The 27604-nt window shown below is 30.6% G+C and overlaps 1 protein-coding gene across 4 annotated transcripts in view; it reads left to right on the top strand.

The window, feature by feature from the left end:
- Positions 1-27604, top strand: part of LOC129960209 (uncharacterized) — a 213753-nt gene that overhangs the window by 156182 nt on the left and 29967 nt on the right. The window contains exon 1 of one of the 4 annotated variants that reach the window (XM_056073444.1): positions 6286-6512. The exons of the other annotated variants lie outside the window; for them this stretch is intronic. Coding sequence (XP_055929419.1) covers positions 6464-6512 — 49 coding nt within the window. The 5' untranslated portion in view covers positions 6286-6463. Of the gene's footprint in view, positions 1-6285; positions 6513-27604 lie in introns of those variants that run through there. 4 annotated transcript variants of the gene reach the window in all.

Below are 27604 nucleotides of genomic sequence, written 5' to 3' on the forward strand. Positions count from 1 at the left end.
TGAATAAATAGCCAAAACTTGTCTACACTTTCCTTTCAAGCTTTATTACAAAGATCGTAAAATCATATCCATATCTTCTTATTTCACAAATACTTCAAGATATGTAAATATCTGGAAGGAAAGATCTTTTTACGAAATTGGAAAAAAGAAGTAGAAACCAAAATAAATAAAACTGCAGTGCGTAAAATGTGCAATGTTTAAACGTTTAATTTCATTTGTGTTCATTAACTGCGTCTTTAAATAATTCAATTATTGTTTCAAACCAACCTCCTGTGTAACATTGTACCTAGTGTCGTATTGATTACTTGTCATTCCAATAAAATTACGAGACTTGAAACCTGACTGAAATATATTTCTAAAACTGTGCCATATATTAGTTACTGAAAGCATGCCGCTATTATAGAATCAATTTCTGCGCCCGATTCATGTCAAATGAACGCGCTAATTTAACTTTAGAATCTTATTGATCGCCATGCCAGAGGAAAAGCGTAAGATGACATGCGCTACTACATGAATCTCGTAATTTTGACTTCACGGAATTGATTCAATTCCAGCCGCAATTAACCTATCCCACTGGAAAGAATCCATAATCAAGGAATATATTCTAATGAGAGAAAGGTAAAATTCTTCTTTATGTAATTGAGATATGCGAAATACTCATGATAATTGTATTTCCTTTTTTGCATTGTTTATTTTATTAATTAAATAAATACCGCATGTTAATTATGCGGGGATGGAAACTCAATTTTAAATAATTGTTGCAGAATGATGTGCATTATGCAATACCTACAATATTTAGATGTTTATCTGTTTCTGTAATATTCAGAGCGCAGATTTGTTAGCTTTATATAACGCATGAATCCTGTAAATGAAAAAGAATAACTACTAGTTTATTCTTTTAAATAACTAGTTCCAATAATGCTTTATGGTTGCCGAAAATCTTTTGAAAATGTTCACTATTTGTTTAAATCTTATTTTTAGATCCTTTAAAAAATCTCTGAATAATATATCATTGTTTGCTGTCTAGTTTTTACGTCATTCTTGCAGATAATTCAGTTACGCAGAAGTTCCGTTAGCGTTTCTGAGTTGTACTTTTCCTGCTCCTTGTTCTCAGACATCTCTTGTAATTTCCATTGTTTATTGCTTTCGTTTTCCATGAAGCTCGAACGAGATGAGCTATTTAACTTTACCCTTCCGTTTCTACTTAGTGAGCTTTATTTATTTCTTTTTCCTGGGCTTCAATTAGGAGTTCATTATGCTCGTATTTTATTCGCATTTCATGTTCTTAAACGCGCATTTATTTCATTTCTTTAATCTTTGCACAATGGTTGTCATTAATCTCTGTGCAAGAGTTTCGGATGGCATTTCCTGTATTTGACTCTTCTTTTTTTTTCTCTCTCTCTCTTTCTCTCTTTATATTGTTCTTTATTCGAGATTCATATTTTATTTATAAAGATAACCAACACAGGAAGAGTACTTATCATTTTAATATAAAAACAGCTTTTGCGTGCATTTCATAATTTTGTAAGAATTTCAGTTGGTTTTTGATTTGTCAACAGAGATTTTATTTAACGATATTCGTACCCCTTCTCCCCTCCTCTGATTTCGGAAATTCATGCCAATATAGTTTTCTCTATCTGTGAACACAGGTACTGCTTCGAGTGGCACATATTTTATGTCTAATAAAATAAAAGTATATTTGTAAAAATTCTGCAATCACCTTAGCAATACTGCTTAAATAATAATGTTAAAATATTGAAAGAGGATTTATTTTTACGTCAGTCATGCAGATTAAGATAAGACCTTATATTTTAAACTGATAAATTATATATCGTGTTTAGTTTAAAAATCATTTTAGAAGCAGGAAATTTTTCTGAACTTCTGGTCATGCTGTGTATATAAAGCCTGTGTTTAAAAACAGAGGCTTTATTTAACAATATCCATACCTCCCCCCCCCTCGCCGCCCCTCTGATTTTGGAAATTCATGCTAATATAGTTTTCTCTATCTGCGAACATAGATACCGCTTTGAATGGCAAATATTTTGCAAATATTTTCTGATAAAATAAAAATATATTTATAAAAATTCTACAATCACCTACGGCTCAATTAATACTCTTAAAATATTGGTAAAGGGTTTGTTTTTACATGTACATAAAGAAATATTTTAAATTGATAAATTATGTATCATGATTAGCTTAAGCATGATTGTTGAAGCAGAAAATAATGAGATTTTTCTTGCCTTCTGCGTCAAACTGTGTGTATGAAAATGTAAAACTATGTCTTCGTCTAACTATTGGTAAAATGTAAAAAAAAAAAGACTCTGATCAAAATATTCAATATGTATTCATCTGTGTAAATGAAAGTTTTATTATTCTTTAAGTGACCTGTATGTTCCCAACAGCGAATAATATTACATATGTTTAATTATCGGAGGTGCCATTCATTCCACTATACGAGACTTTCACTTCACTTCATTTTAGATAATGAATATCCATTGTTCGCCATCGTATTCCAATCATTTCGGCTCGCGATCATCTAGGACGATAAATGACTCATTGTAATCAGCATTAATCCTCAGAATCGTGAAGACATTAGGTTAGCATCAGCATCCAAGACCATGTCTGCTCACATTTGAATGTGCAATCTCACTTGGATAATAACGCACCACTGCGGTGAAGATACCGACAACTGAATAATGTGTGTGATTAGGCACTTTGACCTCGCATCTTCTTAAATTATGATTGGTTTCCTGTTCTGCTTTGGCATTCTTCAAATCATCTCCCGTAGAGCCAACAACAGCTGTGCTTTCGGGTTCAGAAGAAAGCATAGCGTGAAAGTTGTCTAGCGTGCGAGTAATATGGTGAACTTGATGCTAGGATTGTTCAGTGCTCACTCATGAATAGCACAAATAATAACCTTCTTCAAGATAAAAGCTGTCCATGCTTCCTCGCACGCAACTGTGGAGAGGGTGAAAGAGTTTATGGAAAAGAGTTTTTGACAACTTGTTTGTCCTCGCGCTTGTATCGGGAGTTAATTAAAAATCTTAATTTTTAAGAAATCTACCATTTATCTAGATATTTTGAGTTATCTATGTCTTTATTGGGAAGTATAATGCTGAAGGTCTTTATAAATGTGGCTAAATTTCTGACGGAATCGGAATTTTTTTATTTCCCCACCTTTCTTCTGATAAGTTAAATATAATCAGGATTTATGAAGGACCAAAAATAGCAACGAAACAATTAAAATATTGTATCTTTTTACTTTCTGATACACGAAGTGTAAAGGAAGTATTGTAATCGTCAAAAATTCAAACTCAAATTTTTGATGAATCTCTAAGTTTCACCCCTCTCTGAGACCAAAAAACACATCTTTGGCTTTATGTCTTTCTGTCAATCTAGGACAAAGATAACTCAAAAATGCTCCGAGTTAGACAACTGAAATTTGATAGGTGTTCTTTACACCAAATTTGTAGATATTTTACCAAATTTTGAACTAAATATATTCGCAGGAAGTCTGTCTGACTGTTTGAGTAGAAGTGAACTCGATAACTACAAAACGCAATGAGTATAGATATCTGGAGTATAGAGTAAAGAGTATAGATATCTGGAGTATAGAGTAAAGAGTAAGAGTAAAGAGTATAGATATCTGGAGTATAGAGTAAAGAGTATAGATATCTGGAGTATAGAGTAAAGAGTAAGAGTAAAGAGTATAGATATCTGGAGTATAGAGTAAAGAGTAAGAGTAAAGAGTATAGATATCTGGAGTATAGAGTAAAGAGTAAGAGTAAAGAGTATAGATATCTGGAGTATAGAGTAAAGAGTATAGATATCTGGAGTATAGAGTAAGAGTAAAGAGTATAGATATCTGGAGTATAGAGTAAGAGTAAAGAGTATAGATATCTGGAGTATAGAGTAAAGAGTATAGATATCTTGTACACAGATTTAGCATTGAAAATATATATACTTATCAGATTTTCAACGAAATTCATCAAAGGATCGACTGTCTATCGATCTGTATAAGTTCGCATGCTTGTAAATACAATAACTCATAAGCGCAATAAATCAATGAAATTCGATATGTGATCTTTTGAACTAACTACCATTGTAGTTTTGTGTCAAATGTTGGTGCCTATGGGCCGGCAAAAAGGCGCCCAAAATAAGTATTCTCGCTATAGATGTAGTAAAAATATTAGATTCAATCCAAAGCTCTCTATTTCGTGGCTATAATTCACCAATGCCATGCATGAAATTTGCGGTCTTACCCAAGGTCCACAATGTTATACGGAGGAAGGAGAGCTTTAGGGGAAATTAAGCGAGAAAGTTTCATGGAGACTACTCCCGCTGTCCCCCCCCCGAGTTCTGTATCAGATTTTTAAACTGTCGACAAAAATTTTTAATCAAGAGAATTTGTTATTGTTTAATTGCTTGTAGTTTAATTTTTTAGAATTTTTCAAACGATGGAAATTGAAAATTGAAAGCTTTACAATTCTTTGGAAATTCTCCGAATATCCCACCTTTTTTAAAATGTTAATAAACATAGTTCATTACCGTTCATTATAATGGTGCTTTCTCGGGGCACATATGTCAAAAACTAATTTTTTATTCACAACATACTGCACTTGCAAAAATGATGCTTCTAATTACAAGCAATTATCTCTTATCCTAATTTTTCATCCATCTTATGATATGCAGCACACGATCGCTCCCTATATTGCAACAGTACTTAACACATACATTTGTTTTTAATTAAATGGTGCCTTAATTATAGTGTTGTTTTGGAGATTCTTTTTCAATCTCGGAACTCTTCCTTACTTATTCTGCAACGGTAGTGAGATCTGAATTCTTTAAAGATTTAAAGAGATTCTGCTGGATAAAAATGAACAGCTGTAGATCATTGCCTGATATAATAACCAAATATATTAAATAACTGTAATGCAAGCCTGTTTATGAAAATGGCTGTTTAGGTCGAAATAGTTTTTCAGTGTCAAAATACGAGCGGTGGTATAATATTTGTTTACCTGCGTCTTTTTAATTAACTTAAAATTGCTTCGTAAAAACGTTCTTAAAAGTGCTCGTTAGTTCGAAACTAGCGTTTTTCTAAAATGTGATAAGTGTGCTATTTTTATTTTTCTCTTAAGAGTTTTACCTGTTGTATCTGAATGATCGTTTTATTGATCATGTTTCTTTAAACTAGAGTAATATTCAAAATTTCGTGAAACTTAGTTTAATATCAGAAATAACTAATTTGTTTAGTTTACTGGCGCATAGTCTTTTAAAGACTTTTCTAGTTTTCAGTATCGATGGAATTATGATTAGTATTCCCTGAAAAAATAGTTAGTGTTTCTGATGGAAACTATATCAAAGTTAGAAATTTAGAATTTTCATTTGGTTATGTTTTAAAAAGTATTTCCTCCGATTCCTGTACTTCTGCTGCTGTTGTCGGAGACACAATCTCTGAAGCTACAAATCAACGAATGTTTTGCAAATATATTTTTTTTAATGCGGAACTACTGCAGTTTTTTTAATATTTCAGTAAAAGCCTGTTCGTTTTTCCATAATGAAGCTTATTCATGCTCGCTTGATACACGTTATTTTATTCTGGTATCCATTAGGCATCTTGCAGTGGAAAAAAATATTACTGTACAACATGTGGTAAGAAAATATGAACAGTTATATGTATTATTGGAATTGACTCTATATCCGCCCTGTTGATTCATATTCCGACATTTTAAAAAATATTTATTTATTGTGTGTAATAAATAAATATTTATTTATTGTGTGTAATAAATTATAATTGTCCTTATAATTTATTTCATTTATAAGGAAAGACTAAAATTATGTTGTGAGGTAATGTGTGTTAACTATTTCCAAAAGAAACGAAACTTCTTGCGATTCCTTTGTTTTCTTTTTTGTAAGATCAATAAACGGTCAGTGTAAAACGAAATTACACCCACGTTTGCCTTTTGCTCTCAAAAAAAAACGACGGTGGAAATCATTTACTCCCGCCTTTCGAAACCTTTCCACTCTCAACTATTAAACGATTTTTCACCCACGACCTGCACCCATAGTAAAATAAATAAATAATCAAAAAGATACGTTGAAACAATAATAATAATGATGCAAAAGAAGAAAGGAAAAAGAAATCTGAACGAAATTATCATCGAAGCGTGATCCTTGAAAACCCGGCCATGGTACCTACCTACGTAAAAGACCGGTTCCCGCGAAGGAGGTATTCAAGTCGTGAATGTTTCAACTGTCGGGAAAAAAGCAGACTGTCATACATGAGATGTTTATGTCAAAAGAGATGGTCAGCGTGATATGTTTCTGCTCCTGTGACAGCATTGCCGTCGCTCTCTGACCTGATTTCACTTTTATTTTCACTTGTGTGTTTGAGAGTAAACGTCCTTGCTGCTGCAACTCGGTGTGCTCGCTCTGGATTTTAAATGTGTGCAGGTGTTAGTTTATGTGGACGGATTTTTACAACCTTCTTTGGATACATTCTCGTAAATTAGGTATGTACCTTTCTCAATATGGTAATATAGCCGCCTTCTTTTATTTGACCATTTAAAATAAAGTTTGTCATAAACCGCATCGTTTAACCAACCAAGCATATTGCTGATATCTCTTCTGATCTAAAAGTAAAATTCAAGGATCTTTAACAGATATGCATCATTGTAATTTGATTAGTCATGTTGCCATTAAATTGTTTTTGGACAGAATAAGTTTTCCGAAATCCTGTTGCTGCTACAGCAGCTTATTTAGAAATTTTATAAACTATTGTTTTCACTACATATTGCATGGCTTAAAGCTTTGAAAACTATCTTTATTGCTCGAAATTTATGAAGGATATTATCCGATAAAAAAAATGTAGCATTTTATAAATTGATTTAAAATAGATTATTCATCAAAACTTTTCATAATATATTCTTTTCAGAATGTGGTTATTCTATTCTTTTTTATTATATTATCCGGCAGAAATGTTTTTTATAAATTGATTATTCCATCAAGCGCTTAGCTATTCTACATCTTATTTGAAATAAAATATCTAAATATTTTATAAAGATGTGACTTTCTTGCTTTTTAATGATGGATCATGAGAAGAATAAATACCAAAGACATTTGATCCAAATAGAGAACTACGACTCTGAATGGAATCTTTTACTTTAGCTTATGTTTTCTTACGGTTTTGTGAAAGTTTTAGCACCGTTTTTTCGAAGTGTTGTAAGTTTGCTGTGTAATTAATTGTAGCATTTCGATGCAGATTTCCGTCGGAGTTTTTAAACATGCGTTTAAATGTGAAAATCTTAAATATACATTGATTTTTTTGTATATTTTTTAAAACTTCAAGTTAAATATTAAGTCGTAGTTATATTCGAATATTCTTGTTCTGTATTGTTCCAAGACTTTTGATAAATAAAGACGACTTCCCTTTCATTTAAAAAGAACAACTTTTACAAATGCATCATTTTGTTCTGCAAAATGAAATATAGAAGTAACTTATTCTCAATGCAAATGCATCGTGCGTCATAAATATCGACCAGTGACTTGGATACGTCGAAAAGATCATTACTGAAAGTGAAACAAAGCTGCATCGAAGGTTTCGATCGTGGCAAAAAGCCTCGTACTCTCTACCTGATTGATGCAAAATGTAAACAATGCTTAGTTTCAGAATTTAATGGGAGTTTCCGATAGTCTGGTATCTAGTTTCGAGCTTTAAAAAAAGTATTTGTTTCCGAATATCCATTAGAGTCAAAGTTGATGCTTTTCAGAAAGTAGATTAATAATTCAATCGATCGTATAGGGTAAATAATTTAAAACCGTATTTTCACATAGTGCATTTTGTCTGTATTGTCTTTTGACCGATTCAAAAGAAAGGAAAATAAATAGATCGTTCTTTGTTTTAAATGGCATTTCTATTGCAGAAAAAACTGTGTATGAAAATATAAATGCAGTATAAGTTGTATATAACGAAGCTTAATATAACTTTAATTAAACCTGCATTGTATACTGGCGATATGTTAATGTCATTTTTTTTCTGTGTCAGGAATGGTGTTTTTCAATTACTTTGAACTCATTAATTCATTTTTCATGACTTAGCCGCTTTTAACAGTATATCGACTATTTCTATTTAAAATTCAAACATCTAGTAATCAGTACTTACTTACAGTGATGGCAAACATGAAATTCGGGGATGTTATAGAAAGTTAATACAGAATTTCAAATAAAAAAAAGCATATCCTTTAAAAGAACACAGAATAGTAAGAGAGTTTCGGTTGAAAATGCAATTAAATTCGCAGTATTCTTTTTATAATTTCTGGGAATGAAAAAAGTTTTTGAATTTAAATTTCCGTATATCATTTTTTGTTCTTTGAAGAATTTTCGAATTTTGATAAAGGGAATTCATATCATTACATTCAATCCTCTCAATTGTATTTAATTACTAGATACAGATTTTCGAATTATTTAAATGGATGTAAAACGTTTTGAAAATTCTTTATTTTTAGCTCCAGAATTTCATTGAATATCTTTCGAAAAATTTCCTATTCTTCAATCTAACCATTGAAAATTTTGGAAAACCAGTCGTTTTGAGTTTTTCTGGAGTTAATTTTGTTCTAAAGAGAACACAAATACACACATATTTACACACAATGCAACTTTAGCATCCGAACGACTATAAAATTTCTTCATTTGTTCGACAAAACATATCTGGTCGAAATAAAAAAAAAAAGAGAAGTGAGCATTAGAAAAAAAAGCAAATAAAATGTTTGTCCTTTTTCACATACAAAGTATGGAAAGAGAAAGCATTATAACTTTCAAAAAATTCGTCGAGACTCTATACTTTAGATATTCCAGAATTCGAAACTACATTTTTGGAATTTTATCAGTCTCTATATTTTCGAATACGATGTCTCAAAACCGCCATAAACTAGACGGCGGAAATTCTATCTATAATCTTTACAATAAAATGGTACCTTTCTGACAAAAATTTGGCGAAATCCATCGCAGGAAAACCTTTGCTTCCGTCCGTGTGAATGTGAACATTAAAACATTAATTGCTAATGACTAAAATTTAGCTTATGCTTTATTTTATCATCAGAATTGTAAATATAAAACAAATTTTGGGTCTAATCCATCTTTGACCTGATCAGTTGCTTATTGATGACTTAAAAACGCATTGATTTTGGTAATTGAAATTTGTTATATTGTATTTACTCAATAATTTTAAATATTTGTCAAATTTTGGACAAAGAAAGAGTCTAAAATGTATACTCGGTTTTCTTCGTTATACTCCAATACACAAAACATGCCATTTTGTGTTAGTATAAGCTCTCATTTTAGTCTGAAGACAAATGCATTTTTCCAATCAACAATCCTACAATCCACGGCATTTTGGGTTCAATTTTTTTAAAAAATAATAATAAGTTCCACAAATTCGGGTCTTAATCGAGATACCTTCAGAAAAAGAAATGACCTAAATTTTAGGACTCTAAAAATACGGATTTAAAAACATTGTTACAACATCCAGGATCTACTTTTTATCTATGTCCTTATTTTTAGCATGGCCGTTGTTTTCTGGAAATTCTAAGATAAAATTTATTTCTGTAGGTCTTTTACGTCAGTAGTTTCGAAATCATATCCCAATTACTTTATACAATGTAATAGGCTACGCCATTATAATGTATATGTTACGGTCAATGTGAATAATCGGTTATTATTAATACTAACCAATCATTATTAATAATAACCAAACCGGTTAGTATTAATAATAACCGATTATTCACATTGACCGTAATATATATAAACGACAATTAAAAATATTCCATGATTTTATACAAAAAATTGTTTTTTAAATCACAGTTTTGTAGTTACTAATATTTAAAGGATGCTCTTTAATAGAATGGACGGGAATTTAAGTTCATAGTATCAAATATAAAATCGTCGTATAAAAAATTTAATTGGTAATACTAATTTTTGTTCAATGAAACGCTAATTGTTTACGGATATTTCAGAACAGATATGTACGGTTTTATTTCTACTTTCAAGAAATAATATTTTTATTTAGTTTCCAAATCATTCTTTTAGCTGACTAAATTCGAACGAATAAATATTAACTTTTATCTTAGAGTTTAATCTATTCATTTTGAAAATAAAAATTCTTGCAAATAATTTTAATTGAAATAAGAGTTTCATTTCTGAAATAAAATATTTAAAAAAAAGTCTTTAATATAAAAATATTCCGCCTTTTTTGCAAGTTACATATCTTCCGGGTCCAAGCTTCTTTGTAATCCTTTGTAAAATCTGCCGCAGTCAGCATGCTTTTTTTAGCTTCGAGATTACTTCCTGCAACGTTCTTTTCTCCGCTAGAAAAAGAAAGGAAAAAAAAAAGAATAAATACCAAGACTATTAAGCTAACTAGTTACTGCATGCTTGATTTTATCATCTTAGGAGCCTTTCAAAAAGCTGAATGCTTCATTGAAGCTTCTTTCTGACTTTATCGGGATTTACAAATGTCTTTGGAGCGCTACTTGTTTACCTTTTTAGCATGCAAAAAGTATTTAAGAGCATTTGCTAAAATTGATTATTGAGCTTTTTAAAGAATTAATCTTAACTTGAAAATGCATTTTATTGATTGCGATAGAAATTTGTTTCTTTTTCCACCAAAAGTCAAGTCTTTTTAAATACAAAGCAATACATTCGCTTTTTAAACTTCCATAAAGTTTTCATGTTCTTGTTTGCAGTTTCAGAAAGTTCAATTCGACAATATTTGCGTAAAACTTTAAATGCTTCGGATTGTTTTCTTCAGTATTTTTAATTTGAATATTTTTTTTTAATTTCTTTGCCTTGTTTGCTTAAAAAAAAAAAACGCCACAAAGAAATTTAGTACTTTAAATGACGATTTTTACATTTATTTTAAATTTCATTAAAAACTTCAAATAAATCGAGTATTTCCAATTCCAGCTACGATTGCTAAACTTTTGATACAGAATGTTGGATCTAGAATAGATGGGATGTGAAATATCATCTAATGTCTACTTATAAATTTAATTTTAATGAAACGAAATGGTATAGTAATTTTTTTTTTTCAAGTATTTGTTATATGTTGCATAGAAAGTACGGGAGTACTTTCCAGTACGGGGACTCTGAATAAATAAGATTTTCCCCCTTTTCTAAATGTATGAAAAGGGAAGTGTAAGGTAAAATATGGAGCCAATGTAGCCGAAGTTTATCTTGCATCTAACTCAAGCCAAGAACCAATCAAAGTCAAAACATCTGCTTGTGAGCTTCAATTCCCCTCTCTACTTTTTAGTTTTTTTACTTCTCATCTGGATGAAATCAACTAAGTGCTCTCTCATTTTTTATTAGAGAGAATAACTTATCATTCTGTATGAAAATCTCGTGGAGTAGAAGTTAGATTGGCCCATTTAGCATTTATATTTTCTGTCTTTGAAGTACTATATGTTGTTGTTGTGTTACTTGTGGCACTTTGCAAGCCCGCTGACAGTTATCTGTCAGCGATTTAAGCCGAGTGAGCGCCTCTTTTTTTCAGTAGCGCAAACTAGGGCCAAAAGGACGAGTTAGCTACTTCATGCGTCACATTCGCTTGCACAACCCCATTTTACGGGGGGGGGCACATTCACACACCTTACAGATAGAACACAGAAGAACAACCATGCCCGAACCAAGACTCGAACCCGGGACGCCCATATCGCGGGGAAGACGCGCTGCCCCTATGCCAGGACTCCGGCGAAGTACTATATTTTGGGGTAAAAACAGACACGAGGCTATGTGATTTTATGGTAAAGATATTAGAAGAAAAAATAAAACACACTGAAAGCCTTTAAATGCACTTATAATACAACTAATAAATTTCTGATATTTAAATTAATTTCCATTTCTTTTTGGACTTCTAAATATATAGGTAAGTTCATTCGCGTGTTTAATGGTCATTGAATTCTTTTATAAAACTTCCTTAAAGATTACAATCGTTATAAATAACTTTACTTAAGTAATTTGTTTTAATTTATCGTCCATTGGAGTGTATATCTCTTCTGTTTAAATATGGCTGTCAGGTTTCCCCACTGGCATTTACTTTCATGAAATTTTGCTTTATACAAATCAGTTGTTGTTTTGTTTGTTTTTCCTACATAAACAAGGCATGGTTATTTAAATTTTACCGAAAAGGCTGTGTAGCGATGAGAAAAACCGTTTTTCCCTTCTTGTTGACCTTAATCTAAAGTCGCAGGCATAAAGTTACCCGTTCTATTTTACAAATTACCTATTTTGTATAGCTTGAAGATCTTTAAGAGATATCAATAGAATTAAATGTATGCTGAATCTCATTAGTGAAAGACAGCACGAAACACTGGATGTGGTTTTCAATGTTTCTGGTTGGTGCCTGGTGAATGTGTATCACTTCATTAAAGATTTCTCTTCTAGACGCTAGAAAATAGTTTCAGTGTATAATTTTTGTGATATTTTTTTTAGTTGAAATTATTTTCAAGCCAAATGCTATCTAAACTATCACAAAAATTGTTTAGATGACTTCTCTTTTTTGAGTCTTAATGCAAGGTTCGTATTTAGTAGTCATAACAACGTTTTAATTTTCTAATAAGGACAAACTAGTTTACTTATAGCGTGATTACAACCGACCAATTTTCTCTGCACGTTGTTGAAATAAAGATGTCTTTACAAATTAGGTCAACACATGTTAATTATTGTTATATTTAACATCATAGCATAATTCTGCATATTTTGAGTGGAATCAATTCATACTAAGTCACAATCCTATTACTAGCATGACTTCCCATGTTATTCAAATATGTAATTAAACATAGCACTGTAATATGTCTGTTATCATCTAATGTCTTGTTATATCTTGATCTTCAATTTGCGCTAACGATTTAAATGTGTGTGTGTGGGAGGGGTCGTTATTCTTTTGCTTTTAGCTTTTGTAGCTCAGAAGAAAAAGGCGATTTCCTTGCGAAAACGTTTAAAACTTCTTAGCTATTAAACTTCTTCTTAGCTATTAAAAGTATGAAGGTTCGAAGAGAAATTTTTATATCATACAATGCTTTTTTAACCTAAATGTTTTTCCGACACGCTGGCGTATATATTTATTAATTTGTTAAAAAATAATATAATAAATAAACTAGTTATCTGAATAAAATAATTAGAAATAAATCTACGCCATTAAATTAAAGCCAAGTAGAGTTTTAAGAACTTATAAAAATTCAAACCTAAAATTATAATATCTAAAAAATATAATGCAAAAAGGATTATTTTAAATAAAAGACAGCATTTTATAGGTAGCAGATTCCAAAATTTGAATTAGTGTGCGTTATGTAACATTTATCATGGGAGCATGAATTAACTCCTATTAAATAAATGAAATACCCATTTTCTAATTTTGATCCATTAATTCGTTATTGTTTGAATTAAACCGAAGGAAAACTGGACAACTTTTTTTAGAAGTTGATTGAATTAGCGTGCCTTCGATGAAAGAATGTGCAAAAATTGTTTCTCTTCTGGTGGCTACTGTCTTAAAATATGTGCATTAAAATTGATTTGGACAAAATGTTCGACATTATGTTATAAATCCTTTTTGAAAATGATTGCTATCAAAGTGTTAGCTTGTAAATATTTGCAGACTCTTTATTTAACGATACCAACTTATTTCCCAATTTTAAATAAATCATAGTGCCAGTTTAGCAAATTTGATTATACTTTTCGGTCTTATTTATTAGCAATGTTTAACATGTTAATCACTGATACCGTAAAAATGAACATTTGTCCTTTGCTCGTCTGCATTTAATTTTTGTTTATCAATTAATGTATTTGTCCTAATGCTTTCTGTTATTCTAAATATCCACTGCAAGAAGAAACTTTAAATCTGTGAAATGGAGTAGTAATGTAATCAAAATGTGTCTTCAAAATTGCTTATTCTCACATTTATTGAAATGCTCACTTTAAAAAAAATGTTCCATTAGAACAGTTTTATTGTAATTTGAAACTTTAATGATATTTACAACAATTTTTAATTGATATTTTTAGCTATTTGAGTTTGAGCACAGTTCCAAGCGCGATAACTGCTGCCATTTTTGTTCATTTTGTGTCGTGGAATACTGTAATTAGAGTTTCTGTAATGTACTTTTCCATTAAACAAATATTATCAAAAATTCCTATCGGCCTTCCTAAAATACATCCAAAAAGGATCAAGTTAAATTATTAATTATGAAATTCGTATTAAAATATTTAGGATAGTGAATACTGATTTATATAATTTCCGAAACAGCTTGCAATGTTTGTCTATTGGTGACATTTCTTTTTTTTTATATATTTTTTCACCTGCACTAGAGAGCTATGAAGAACTTATTTTATCGATTACGAGGACAGAAGTTGAGAATAGTTGCCGTCCACTGACTGTGCCATCTGCTCGTGCTGCGAATACAGCTACCCTTCTTATGATTTATTAGAATTTATGTCCACTCTCGAAACTAAAGCACCCGTGGCGAGGCTCCTCAAATAGAGGACAAATTCGTATCGGTGAACTTAGTTTCCAAAGTGTGATCTAGAAATCCATCCTGTGGAATCGCCGGTTCTGCAATCTGGATATTGCGTAAATATTTTTCCTTAACAGAAACTTAAATGTTTTTTCCAATGAAGTAATTGACTTTATATAGGTAATGCATACTTTACTAAACTCTATGTCGCTCGTGAATTATGTTTTTTGGATATAAAGTAAAAAACTTTTAAATTTTGTGTGCGTTACATAGGCTGAAATTCGAAACCGTTTCAAGCTGAATAAATCTACATGTCTAATCTATCTTTTACATGTTTTTGAAACATGTTTTGTATTCTTATTCTGTACGTCACAGGTAATCTACCTTAAGTAACAGTTTTGTCATTTTACATAAGAGCAAAGAAAAGGTCCACAACGTAATGTACTGTAATGGACATTTTATTTTTTGAGTGTGATTATCTTTTATTTTTCGACTTCAGCTATGACCACCAGAAAATGCAATGGAGATTATACAATTCTACAAAAACATTAAAATCAGCGAAATTGGATTTATTTTATATCTGAGGTGCAGATTTTAGTTGCCTTATTTAAAATCAAAATTTTTTGCCTATTTGATTGACGTACAATATTTTGTAAATATGAATAGCTGCTTTGTTCTTGATAATCTTTTAAAATACAAATTGATAGAAACAAATATATTTTTCTCTTTTGTTTTACTAATGCCTGGCAACCGAATTCATTACCAATTATAAGTTGTTTTCATGTGACAAAAAAAAAAAATAATCATAGTATCAACTGTAGCGATTCGTTGAAGAGAAGAAAAGAAAAAAAGAGCTATTATCTTGCGTAAAATTTAATGAAATCTTTACGTATTAACGGTTGTTTTTTCTGATTCTTATATAACGCATTATTTTTGAATTTGTGTTTTGATTAAATTATAGAAGAGGGTGAAAATGGTAATATTTAGGAGTTGCACTAAATTTATTGAATTTATTTTCTCTGTTTTGAAATAAAAATCAAAAACACGTTTCAAAGGATTTTGATCATATTTAGAATATCGGAAAGAAATGTCTTTAAAAAATTTTTCGTTTTACTATATTTTATGCTGTCATTTATTTGATACCCCTCCCCATTAGCTTGTAGACTTTGAAAATATAAGAAAATTTGAGACGTATACTTATAATTAAAATTATATCTAATAGTTCTTTTCTAACCATATTTTGTTTGGCTGATAATGAATCCAGTTTCGTGATCAAATCATGTTGCTTCTACCTCGTGAAGTTTATCATATACGTGGGATTTAATCTTTGAGTGAATCCGCATGCCTCAAATATCCTCACGTTACGGCGTGGGAACGTAACAGGGTGTGTTCCTTACTAAATAATCAGCATTTTTCCACAGATCGAAATATCTGTAATAGCTTGTCTTATTGTTTTGAAACAAAACTTTAATAAATATTAAAAAGGACTTGTTGCTTTGTCTTTCTCATTTGAAATTTAGTCGTGTTTGCGGAATCTGAGGCTTCAAAATTTTATCGGAACTAAACAATCTCTACAAGAACGTTTTCTGTTGGCATTAATATTTCTTCTAGCCTACAGATATATTCTATGAAAAAAAAATAATTCAAATTTAATCATCATTATTTCTCTTTCGCTATATATTATTGTTGATAAAAGTGTCGATTAATCTTTGCAAGCAATGTCTGAGAAAAATAAATTGTGATTGTCTCTAAAAATAAAACTTTCGTCCTATTCTGCTTCCATTCTTTTAGTTTTGGTAAAAAGAATCCTTATTTCCCTCTCCCAAATAATATTACTTAACGTATAAAAAACAGTGTAGTTTTTTATACTACAATAATTTCAAGTTCTCTTTCTTTGAGTAGTATTTGATACATTCCATTAGCTCAAATGATGCCATTTTGCATCGTTGCTGTAACTCGTTTCCAATGCTAACGGCATGTTTCTCCAAATTTTGCTGGAGGATAGGTAAAATATTAAATCATCATTGTTATCTACTGCACAATGTCGCCTAATATGAATAATCTGTTTCACATTTGTCTGTTGCGCTTCAGCTATTCAACATTTTTGAATTCTTCAAATCTGATGAGGTTGTATGTTGTGCTGTAAAGTTAAGAAAATGACTTTTAAACAACTGTTTTACTTATATTGTCCATTGTATTAGCATAAAACTTTGTTTTTCTTATCTTAAATTTTATGTTTGAAAGATGAACTTTTACCTGTAAAGAAGCCAGACAAAATACTATTATATTGCTTTATTTACGCGTTTACGTTCCACATTTTATTTCAGTGTTTTAAAATCAGTTAAGGAGCCTTTATATCCTTAAATGATATATTTTTAGCTTCCTAAAATTGTTGCCATGTATAACTCAATATTTGCTTTTATTTCAGTGTAAACCTCGCTTCAGACAAAGTGTTAAAATTTTATCTGAGTTGTCCCATACGATTTTGGAGGCTAAGTATTCTAGATCGATTTAGATGAATTATATTGTATTATCTATAACATTTCATATCAGCTGCAAAAGTATTTGAACGTATTTGCATGCACTGCGTCTAAATAGTGATTAAAAATAACTCGAAAGATTAACTCACAATGTTAAAAAAAATCGGTCCATGTACAGAGGTGGCATATTTCTTGCTTGCCCTTTAAATTTATTCAAATTTGAGTTTAAAATATTTTTATAGAAGTCTAAATATTCTCCTTTGTCTCAAAACATTTTTTTCCAAACAATATCAATTTTTTAATAGTTTCTCTGAATGTTTATGAACGAAAGTGTCAATTAACTACCGTTACGAATATATTATCACTGGAAAGGAAAAATACATGCAGTTTTCAAAAGCCGAAAATAAGGAAAACATTTATTTTTTTCATTTCGAATTGTCGTCTTGTATAAATTAGATACGCAGCTGCATCTTCCGACATTTAAATTCTTGGTGCCATTATTTTGGAGGAAGTATGCAGAAAAAGACACCTGCCATAGTACTGCGGGTGAATTTTTTCATGAAACCTGTTTAAATGTAGCACATGTTGTCCTTGTCCTCACTTGAAAGTTATGAACATCAAGATGGATTAGAATTTGTTTGGTAATTGTATTGGTTGTGTGTCTTTAATAGAAATATTAATGTATATGTATTTGTTAAAGGATGATTTATGTTGGCAACGTAGGCGTTTAAACCTACAATGTTCGTGTGGACCTTGATCATGCTTGCACTAGAATGTGTGGGTTGTAATCGGAATAAATGGAGGGCTTTGTGCTTGTTGATAAAGATAAGTAGGTGGACAAAGTTTTGACAGTAAAATAAATTGTTGAAACGAAAGGAGAATGCTTTATTTTTCTCTCTCTCTTACCTGCCTTGATATGCTTTTTTTTATTCTACTTTATTCTTCAAAGCGTAGCCATGTCTATTGTCTACCTCCATTTACTGATTTTTATGAACATTTTTTCGGACTACATCTCCGCCCAATGTATGCAGGGCGTTTGTTTCGTTATCCTTTCTTTTTTCATATCTTGTTTCTTTGCTCTTGTTGACCTATTTGCGACACCTATTAATGCCAAAACATTCAAGTTGCTGGATTTTTGATGACTCTTTGGGTATTGTTTAAACTTTGTAACCGCATAAAAATGGATTACATCATTGGTTATATATAGGTGACAGTGTGGGCTCTCTGTTTTTACTGGATTTGAATCCCACTCTGCTTTAAATTCGCATAAGAGTTGTTGAAGCAGTGCGTGTTATTCTTTTATAACCTACTTGTCTCAAACCTTAAATGGAAAAAACTAATATTTCTTCTCGATTATTTGGCACGAGTTCATATCACAACCCAATTCTGAAATCAAAAATGAATTTTAATTTTGAAATGCAAATTATCTTATGTACTTACGAAATTTTCATTAATCAGTCTAAATGACAGTTGCCTAAATTATTAATTATTTAAAAAATGAGCTATAATTTTTCATAGTTTTTTTTCTCTGAATTTGGACCAAATACCCAATATTTAAACTAGCAAGAACTTCTAAATATTTTATAAATAATATCAAAACGTATGTTTAATTGAAAAAAGTAGGAGTATATGCCGAAATTTTTTTCTGCCTATGTATACTTGAGATAGCCATTTAAAGAATTCTAGCCCCAAATAATTTTACAGAAGTAATTCTGAAAGCATTCATAGTCATTATTTAAAAATCGCGCTAACTTTCTTTAAGTACCCACTGCAGGTACATATCTATTACCAATCTTCATTAATTTAAATTTATCATTTTATATTGAACTTTAGATCGATTTTCAGACATTTATCGTGCAATGGTCTTTAGATTCCTTAATTTCAATTTAATTACTCCATACATTTTTTTTTTTTTTTTTTTTTTTTTGCAAAATTTAACGTTAGTTTTAAATTTTGTAATTTTCGATGATTGTCTTCGTTTCTTCAAATAAAATGAAAAGAATCTTGATACTTTTTAAATAGTATTATTACTTTTCCTTCTACTCAATTTCAATTTTTTTTAATGCATTGGAAATAAAGGGTGGATTTGCTTTCTTTTAGAAATACTTTCAGCGTAAAGATGTTCTTATTACTTAAGGGATACGACTTGCATAAAATAAAATATTCTATTTCACATTGCATATTTAAAGCCAACAATGCACTTATAAAGCCACAAAAAACGAAGATGATTCGATATATCGAAATGGCCCCTTTCGAAACCATATTTAGAGCAGAATTCGTATTTAACTGAAAAATTAATATCCCAACAGAAACACCATCCAAATATTTCACTTGCTCGACACCTTAGTTCCTAAATGCGTCAAAACAGTTTAATAAATTAAATGAAATACAAAGAGTATAATCTGATTTCGAAATATCCAGGTTTTTGATCTAACTGAAGAAAACAAAAACTACTAGTTTGAACCTTCTCGGCACACAGCTAACTCTTGCTGGGTATCTTGAAAGCAATATTTCTTCCGCGTTCAAGTTTTCAGTGGAGCAAATTTCGAAATCATACGAGTATTTCACGTTTTGCCTCCACCCTTTTTACCGTTGCTTTCGTTCAAGGAGGGGGAAAGGAATCGTGTTACTGTAAATTATTTCTTCAAACTTTGTGTGGGAACCAGTTCTCCTTGATACCATCTGCATTCTGAAAAGTAAAACAATCTTCCAGTCACGCTGAGTTTTTGATATCAAGTGCACGTTGAAACCTAAGCAGAATTGGGCTCCCCGCAAATCTTTTCCTTTTCGTTTTGTTTAAATTTGCGGGGTGATTTTTAGCCTATAAATTTTTAACACAGATCAAAAGCTATTCGTAACCATGAAGAAGGTCTAGAAATTCTGCAAGTACTAATTTGGTTTCATTAAGGACAGTGATTACAAAAGCTGACCAATTCCGTAAAGACATAAGCTTAGAAATCGGTAATAGGTAAAAAGCATGGAATCGTCCTTGTTCCCTAATACTTCTCTTTAGAATGTTTATTTAGGCGCTTGTTTCGGCTAATTGGGTCCCTTTCCTCAAATATTTAAGTTGAAAAGCAATTACATCCTCTAAAAATCATTGAGATGTCTCGTGTAGCTTTCTTGAATTTAAACGTTTTTGTTCCTGCAACCATGTGTGTTAGATTAGTGTTTTGTTTTCAAGTTAAAACCTAATTAAAATAATCATTTCCAGCAAATGATAGAATAAAGCGTCCAGTTTATAAGATGTTACGTGCTTTTTTTAATGTTTGGACGTTTGCTTTCTTTATTTAACCTGTTTTGCTATCAAAATTGTTGAAAGTTGAAATCTTTTGAAGCCATTAAAAGTTCTGTTTATGTTGGATTCTAATGGCTTCGCAAACAAATGCGAAAAACATCAGTTTAAATAGTTCGTTGATATTTACGAAGAATAAATTCGAAAGCGTCTCAAATTTATTGACTGTTTGGAAAGTGCATTGCTTTTCTTTATCGAAAATTTTCTTCCTTCGAAAAATAAGAACTGAGATCACATCTGTAAAACTAATGGATATGTTGATATCTGCTTACAGGCCATTATTATTTGAAGTATATATCCTTTTATCATTCTGCGGATGCTTTAAGTTTCTCAAATGTCTGGGGGCAACTTGTCCTCCTTATGACTTCTCGCCACAAAAACCTTTAATATTATTCCATCTAATAAAAACCTGTATCTCAAGCTAGATAGACGGCAGTTGATCATCTTTCTTTATTTTTGGTGTAAAGCGTTTGCCAGCTTTACTTTTTTAAATTGAATGCATGCCATCTTATTTGCGTTACTTCCTACTGTTTCAGGGTTTTGAATCTGTCCCCTAATCACTTGTTCAGAATTAGTGTTCTATACCGTTTTGCAAAATTACTGGATAGTTTGAAAGTAAGGACTTGCAATGCAAGCTAAATTTTTTTTAAGTGTTTTAAGTAGTCCTTAAATTAAGCGATAAAATTCTAAAAATATCATTTTTATTTAATCATACTATAAGATCTGCTATGAATGTAAATGACATGAAAAGCCTTTAAGGGCGTAATTAGTTATGTTATTTGCTTCACAAATTAATGTCATTAATAAAGGAATTGCGTTTTTATCTCTTATCTTGATGTTAAGGTATCCGACTAAGTTCAAAGACGAATTTTTAAAAAATGGTACATAAAAAAATTTTATTGTACCAAATAGCTAAAACAGACTTCAGCTATCACTATTAGAAGAAAAAAAAAACATTTCCTTTAATTTTTGAAAAAAAAAAAAAAAACTGTTTATTTAATAAAAATTTAGCAAGATTTTCAATGTTAGGAAAAACAGAGTAAGTTAAAAAAAAATAATAATGGAAATATTTAATTTTCATTTCACTTATATATAGCTCACACTACATAAAATGTAACAGACCACAAGATAAAAATTACTTTAATAAATAAAAATTTTATGAGCATTTGAAGTTGCTGTTAATGATTTTTTGTTAAAATTTGTCTATGTTTTGATCTTAAAGTGTCTGTAAAACATGTTTAAACGAAGCTACCTCGAAATCTGTGGTCTATCACGCTCTCAGAAGTATTGGATACATGCATACCAAATTTCATGAAATTTTATTGAATTGATTTTGAGATATCATGTTTTTCGTTTATCAACCAGAGTGAAATATCCATTCCTCAGAAAATGCGTTTAGATATTGTAAATTAGTTTATCTAAATATGATGGAAGCAAATGTAGTTTTCCAGCTTTTTAAACTGAAATGCGAAAAATAAACTACGGTTGAGTAGGTAGAGATATAATATAGACATATTAAATATTATTTTGGAGAATTTTACGGTAAAAATAAAATAAATCTCTCATTTTCGATTAAAAATACCACTGTTTCTGATTTCATTTTTATTTTTTGCTTATTATTGAAACTACCGTATCTACAGTTCTATTTTACATATATTAAAAACAAAGTATGTTTTAGAATCTACGAAGTTTGGGCTTTATTTTCAAATCATAAAATAATTTCAAAATTTTCTGGAAAAATCATCTTTTTAACCTAGTCGGATACCTTAAGAATTATATTGAGAGATACCAGATGCACATTACTGAAATTCAGAATGAATAATTTTTCAAAAATCGAGTATGCATTGCGTTTTTCTTAGCATTTCTCCTTAATTTGATTTTAGCATTTCTAAGTAATTAATTTATTTATAATTTCTGTATGTGTAATATTTATAATATAAATAAGAATTTTTCCAACAATGGCCAATGACTTTCGACAAATTTCGAATGTAATAACCCAATTTTTATTAGTTTATTATTCTACTTGGAAAGAAATTAAAATGCCAAACAATTTTCCCTTGTATATTAGTTTTTCACCTTATATTGATAGCAATGTCAAAATTTTCAAATTTTGTGTCATTTTCAAATTATTGGATAGTTTAAAACTGCTTGATAAACGCAAAACCAGCCGAAGGATTCAAAAATGTTACATATGCGAAAGATTAACTACAAGTGTATTGGAAAATCATTTTAATAAATAAGTTATATTATCGGCAATATATAGTGTATAATTATTTATCAGTTGTATTATTATTTCTCTTAAATCGCTGTATTTACACTTTAAAAGGATAATAAATTTTTAATTGTTAAATATTTTACTTGTGTATAGTATTACTTCTGTAAATAGCATTTATTATTATTTTTTTTTTTTAATTTTACCATGAACTGAATACATTTGTTGAAAATGTTCCGAAACCATTTCTTAAATGTTGCAATAAATTAAACATACGTGTTGGAAATGTTCCGAAACCATTTCTTAAATGTTGCAACAAACTTAACATATTTGATGAAAATGTTCCGAAACCATTTCTTAAATGTTGCAACAAACTAAACATATTTGATGAAAATATTCCGAAACCATTTCTTAAATGTTGCAACAAACTAAACATATTTGATGAAAATATTCCGAAACCATTTCTTAAATGTTACAACAAACTGAACATGCTTGACGAAAATGCATTGAAGCCATTTCTTTTCATGTTGTTTAACAATTTAGTTAAATTAATGCTCGCTCTTCCTGTCCATTTTCTTCATAGTATTGCTCAAAGGATTTAAGTGAAGCAAGTAGGAGGCAATTGTTCCAAAGTAATAAAAGGTGTCGTCAACATCATGCTTGAGTGCACTGGTATTATGTGAAGGTTCAAAACCTTCTTTAAAGACTGTTGCGAAAGACATACTTAACTTATGGAGCAAAAATGTCCATAAAATTATTAACTGTAAAAATCTCAGTCTATTTTCGATTTGAAACTTTTCTAGTAGCGTTGTTACTTTCTCTTATACGAAGTATAGAGAATATATTGTAATCGTCAAAAATTTTTAACTCGAGATTTTGACGAACCTCCACCGATTAGAAAACATATTTTTGGAAAATATCTGTCTGTTTGTGACAAAGATAACTCAGAAACACTTTGGGAGGAAATTTGGTATCTGATCTTTACACAGAGTTTGTAGATTTCTATTTAATTGTTGGCAATTAGAGAAAGTCTGTCTGTTCAGCTATTCTGAAAAAAATTAGCATGTTAACTACAAAAAGAAGCGAGTTAGAAAGCTAAAATTTGGTACACAAATTTAACATCTATATTGTAGACACTTATCAAATTTTGAGCCAAATCCAACAAGAAGTTACCCTTCTGTTGGTCTGTACTTTCAGAAGCATATAAACACGATAACTCCAAAACGATATGAATTATATCAAACTTGGCATGTGATTGGGCGACTGCTTATGGTAGCCTTGTGCCAAATTTTGGCTGGAATCGGTTGGGAAAAAATGCGTCTGAAACACAAATTCACCTTTATTTGAGAGTATGCGAGAAAGAGTTGGTGAGACCACGCCCACTGGTTTAGCCATCGTAATATGTTCCAAAACTCTTCAGATGTTGCAGTATTTAATCTTTCTGAATCAAATCCTTTGATTCTGAATATTTTATTTCTATCGAGCGACGGACGTCTTTGAATTCGGCGAAAATGTTCGATTGTGTGCACAATCGAACATTCGTAGGCCAGTTTTATATTCATGTATTTTAGTTTTATTCATTTGATCGAATTCCCTATTTTTGGAGAGCGGGACAGGTTACTTGGATTATCTTTTGACTTGACGAAATATTTTGTAAGATGTTATTTCATTTTTTTTTAACTACTCTTTTTCAATCCTTGCTTCTGAAGGGTGCGAGGTAATATTTTCGAGAGTTGGGGACATTTCATTGTTGCATTAAGGGGACAGTGAATTGAACAAATGCAGCTTAATTTGTTTATAAAAGTTGAAAATAGTTCGTACTTTATTACTGTTTCATGAATGTGATGCCACTTGCATATGCCCGTTAGAATTTCATGATATGTAAATGCCAACGTACAGCTTCTAGATGAAAATTCGATACTTTTTCTCGCTGAATATTGCTTGATAAACGTATAGTAATTGCAAATGCAATAACTGCAATATACGAAATGGCTTTTATGATAACCATGCAGAAGAACCGAATTTCATCAATGTTTCCAGTTGATAAATTTTTTTGTAGAAATTTTCAAATCTCGTGGATTTTAAACGGAAAGGACTTATGATAATGTAATAATTTTTAGTTTGCATTTCAGTTTTTTATTCGCATCTTACTATCCAATAAATGTTTTTAAAATGCATTTTTTGATTAGTTCGAACTTTGTTGCAAATTATGTATCTTAATCTAATTTAAATTCTAATTAATATCCCATATTTTTATCTTAAATGAGCCCATATTACTTTATTCTAAAATGTTCTCTTGTTTCCTGATCCAAATCCCACTTTTTTTTATTTAATGGTTTTTAACACGCGCTGTAAAAAACTGCTGAATCTGTAATTCTCACACTGAAGGCGAAGGGTTAAAATACCTAATGCCTACAGCATTTCTTCAAAGACACCTAAAATTCCCTTTCCTAAATCGTTGCGTGGCAAAGAAATTCCTATAAGAATCTTTTAGTAAAAGCACTAAGGGGAAAACTTCTCTCACTTTCACTCTTATATTCTTGTGCGAACAGACGTGTTCCACCTTTGGTCCCATGTTTAAATCTTATCTTCCCGTGGTTAAATAAATTGAAGTTAATTCCAAATTTACCATCTTGTCGACCACTCATCTGCAAAACTATGTTACGTATATACTATATATATATATATATATATATATATATATATATATATATATATATATATATATATATATATATATATATATATATATAATATAATATGCGCATACACGCACACACTCTTCGTTTTTGTTGACTCCACCCAGGCCCGAGGCCCTTATATCACGTCCTCCTGAAGTCCTTTCAATAATGTTGGTACAATTCTAGAAAAATGAAGACCACTTACTTGCCCAAAGAAAAATCTGATTTTCAAATTTAAAAAAATATGCAGTATTCTCCATTGAATTCATTTAATTATCCTAAATTTTGTAAATATGTTAAATTGCGGGCTTATTTTTAAGTTTAAATTTTATTTGGAGCCTCTTATTATCCCCAGGGAGTTTGTAAATGAATATCCCAACTTTGAAGAGCTAGCTATTAAAAGAAAATAAAACAAAGTTTAACCTTGTTGTTTATCAGAGATTACATGTAACTATTGAATAAATCAAATAATAATTTAAATTTAATATAATTAAAAGTGTTCATTACAAGCACCTCCAAGTATACGAACAATATGAAGGCAATGCGATAACTCATCCCACACTCTTTCAGCACTTCTGATGTGAGGCTTTGTAAGCCTGCCGATGTGCATGTCTCACGTTCGTCAATGTTTGATGTAACCCCAGAAAAAAAATCAAGTATTGCTATACACGCGTATCTAAATCTTTTCAAAGCTTCACACCAGGCATACAGAAAAAATTGTGGGATGAGTAATCGCATTACTTCGATATCCTTCGTATTTCTGAAGACTTGCGCTTTGAACACTTATAACTGCGTTGAATTTAAACTTTCAACTGTTATTTTTTATTTCCGATGAGCAGCAAGGCTGTACTGTTTTCTTTTAACCAACCTGTAAAGTTGTGATATTCGTTGATAAACGCTCTGTATAGTAATGATCAAAAAATTTGATTGTGGATATTCGATTGCGATAACTATCCACATTTCAGAACATCTCGAACCCAAAATCACAATTTTGGTACTGTATCTGTCTATCTAAGAATATAACTCAAAAACGCATTGCTAAAATGATGAAATTTGGTGAATAATCTTAATTTTAAAGTTTAAGATTTGTCAAAATGTGGGCAGAATCCATCAAAGGGAAGTCTGTTTGTATGTACGTATGCATATGAGCTCGATAATTCAAAAAGGCAGAAATGCAGAAGTATGTGAATGGAATTTTGTATATAGCTTCATCAGTAGTATATTGAATTTTGTACCAAATCTTTTAAAAGGTATAACCATTTACTTGTCTATATATTCCCGTATAGATAAATAAAATTTAATATGCTATCTTGGGGCCAAAGTTGTAGAACCGTGTCAAATTTTGAATCCAATCAGTGGGAAAGAAGGTGTCTAAAATGCATACTCAATTTTCTTCATTATATTGCGCTTGTTTATACATCAGAAGTCGGGAAAGGACCACGTTTGCGAACTGCTGTGACCTTCGAGGGTTTGCTGTCTTCATGTCTGCACTTCTCTATCCTCTCTATGATTCTGGGGAAGCAGAGCAGGTTAAAATTTAAAAAAGATTTTAGACTGAGGAGAGAGCATTCCCTTTAGCTTCTTGTATTAATAGAATTATTTGTGAACTCGTGCGATGGCAGTAATTTTATAGTTAAACATGTGTACGTCATAAAACCTATTTTTTGCCAAGTTTTTTTAAGTCATTGAGGAAGTTAGCACGACTCACTTCATTGAATTGTATTCATATTCATTTCCTTCGTTGTTTTATTAGGTTTGTGACTAGACCAATCGTACATCTGTTCTTTAGTGTCATTTTCATTGTTATTCTAAAGAAAAATGTATAAATTTCTCAAATATTTCGATATTAAATATTGCTTTAAGTGAATTTTTAAAATCATTTTGATAAAAAAAAAGTGCTCATTTCTTCATTAACTTAATCTATGTTGTTGAACATTTGTTTGATAGAAATTTTAACTGAAATAGAGACTAGAAATTTTCGTGGATTGTAGCAGAAACCAAAAGGATTTCGCGTTTGAAACCTTCTTTAACAAAGAAAACCGTTGGTATTCCTATCTCGACAATTGATATAAAACCGAATTCCTTTTTATGTTTATGACGCTCTCAGACGAACAGGAAAATGTGAAAAAAAACGAGATTTTTTTCTAAAATAAAAATAATAATAATAAATTAAAATAAAATAAAAGTTTTCAAATTTTCTATTGACCGCATTTTAAATCTATTGTTCTTCTCTGAAATGTTTTGTCGGCTTTCGAGTTTTCAGTTTTTCAGTTTCTTTAATGAGGTCACATTCTTCGGATGGAGGCATAGAAAAACCTGATCCACTAGAAGTGAAAGGAAAATTGATGCTGAAATGTTTCAGGAACGTGCAAGTGGTATTTGTACTTAACTATCAACAACATCTGTTTATCACGTGTCTGCTGTAGTCTGCTGAG

Source organism: Argiope bruennichi, chromosome X2 (assembly GCF_947563725.1).
Source record: "Argiope bruennichi chromosome X2, qqArgBrue1.1, whole genome shotgun sequence".
Taxonomy (NCBI): Eukaryota; Metazoa; Arthropoda; class Arachnida; order Araneae; family Araneidae; genus Argiope; species Argiope bruennichi.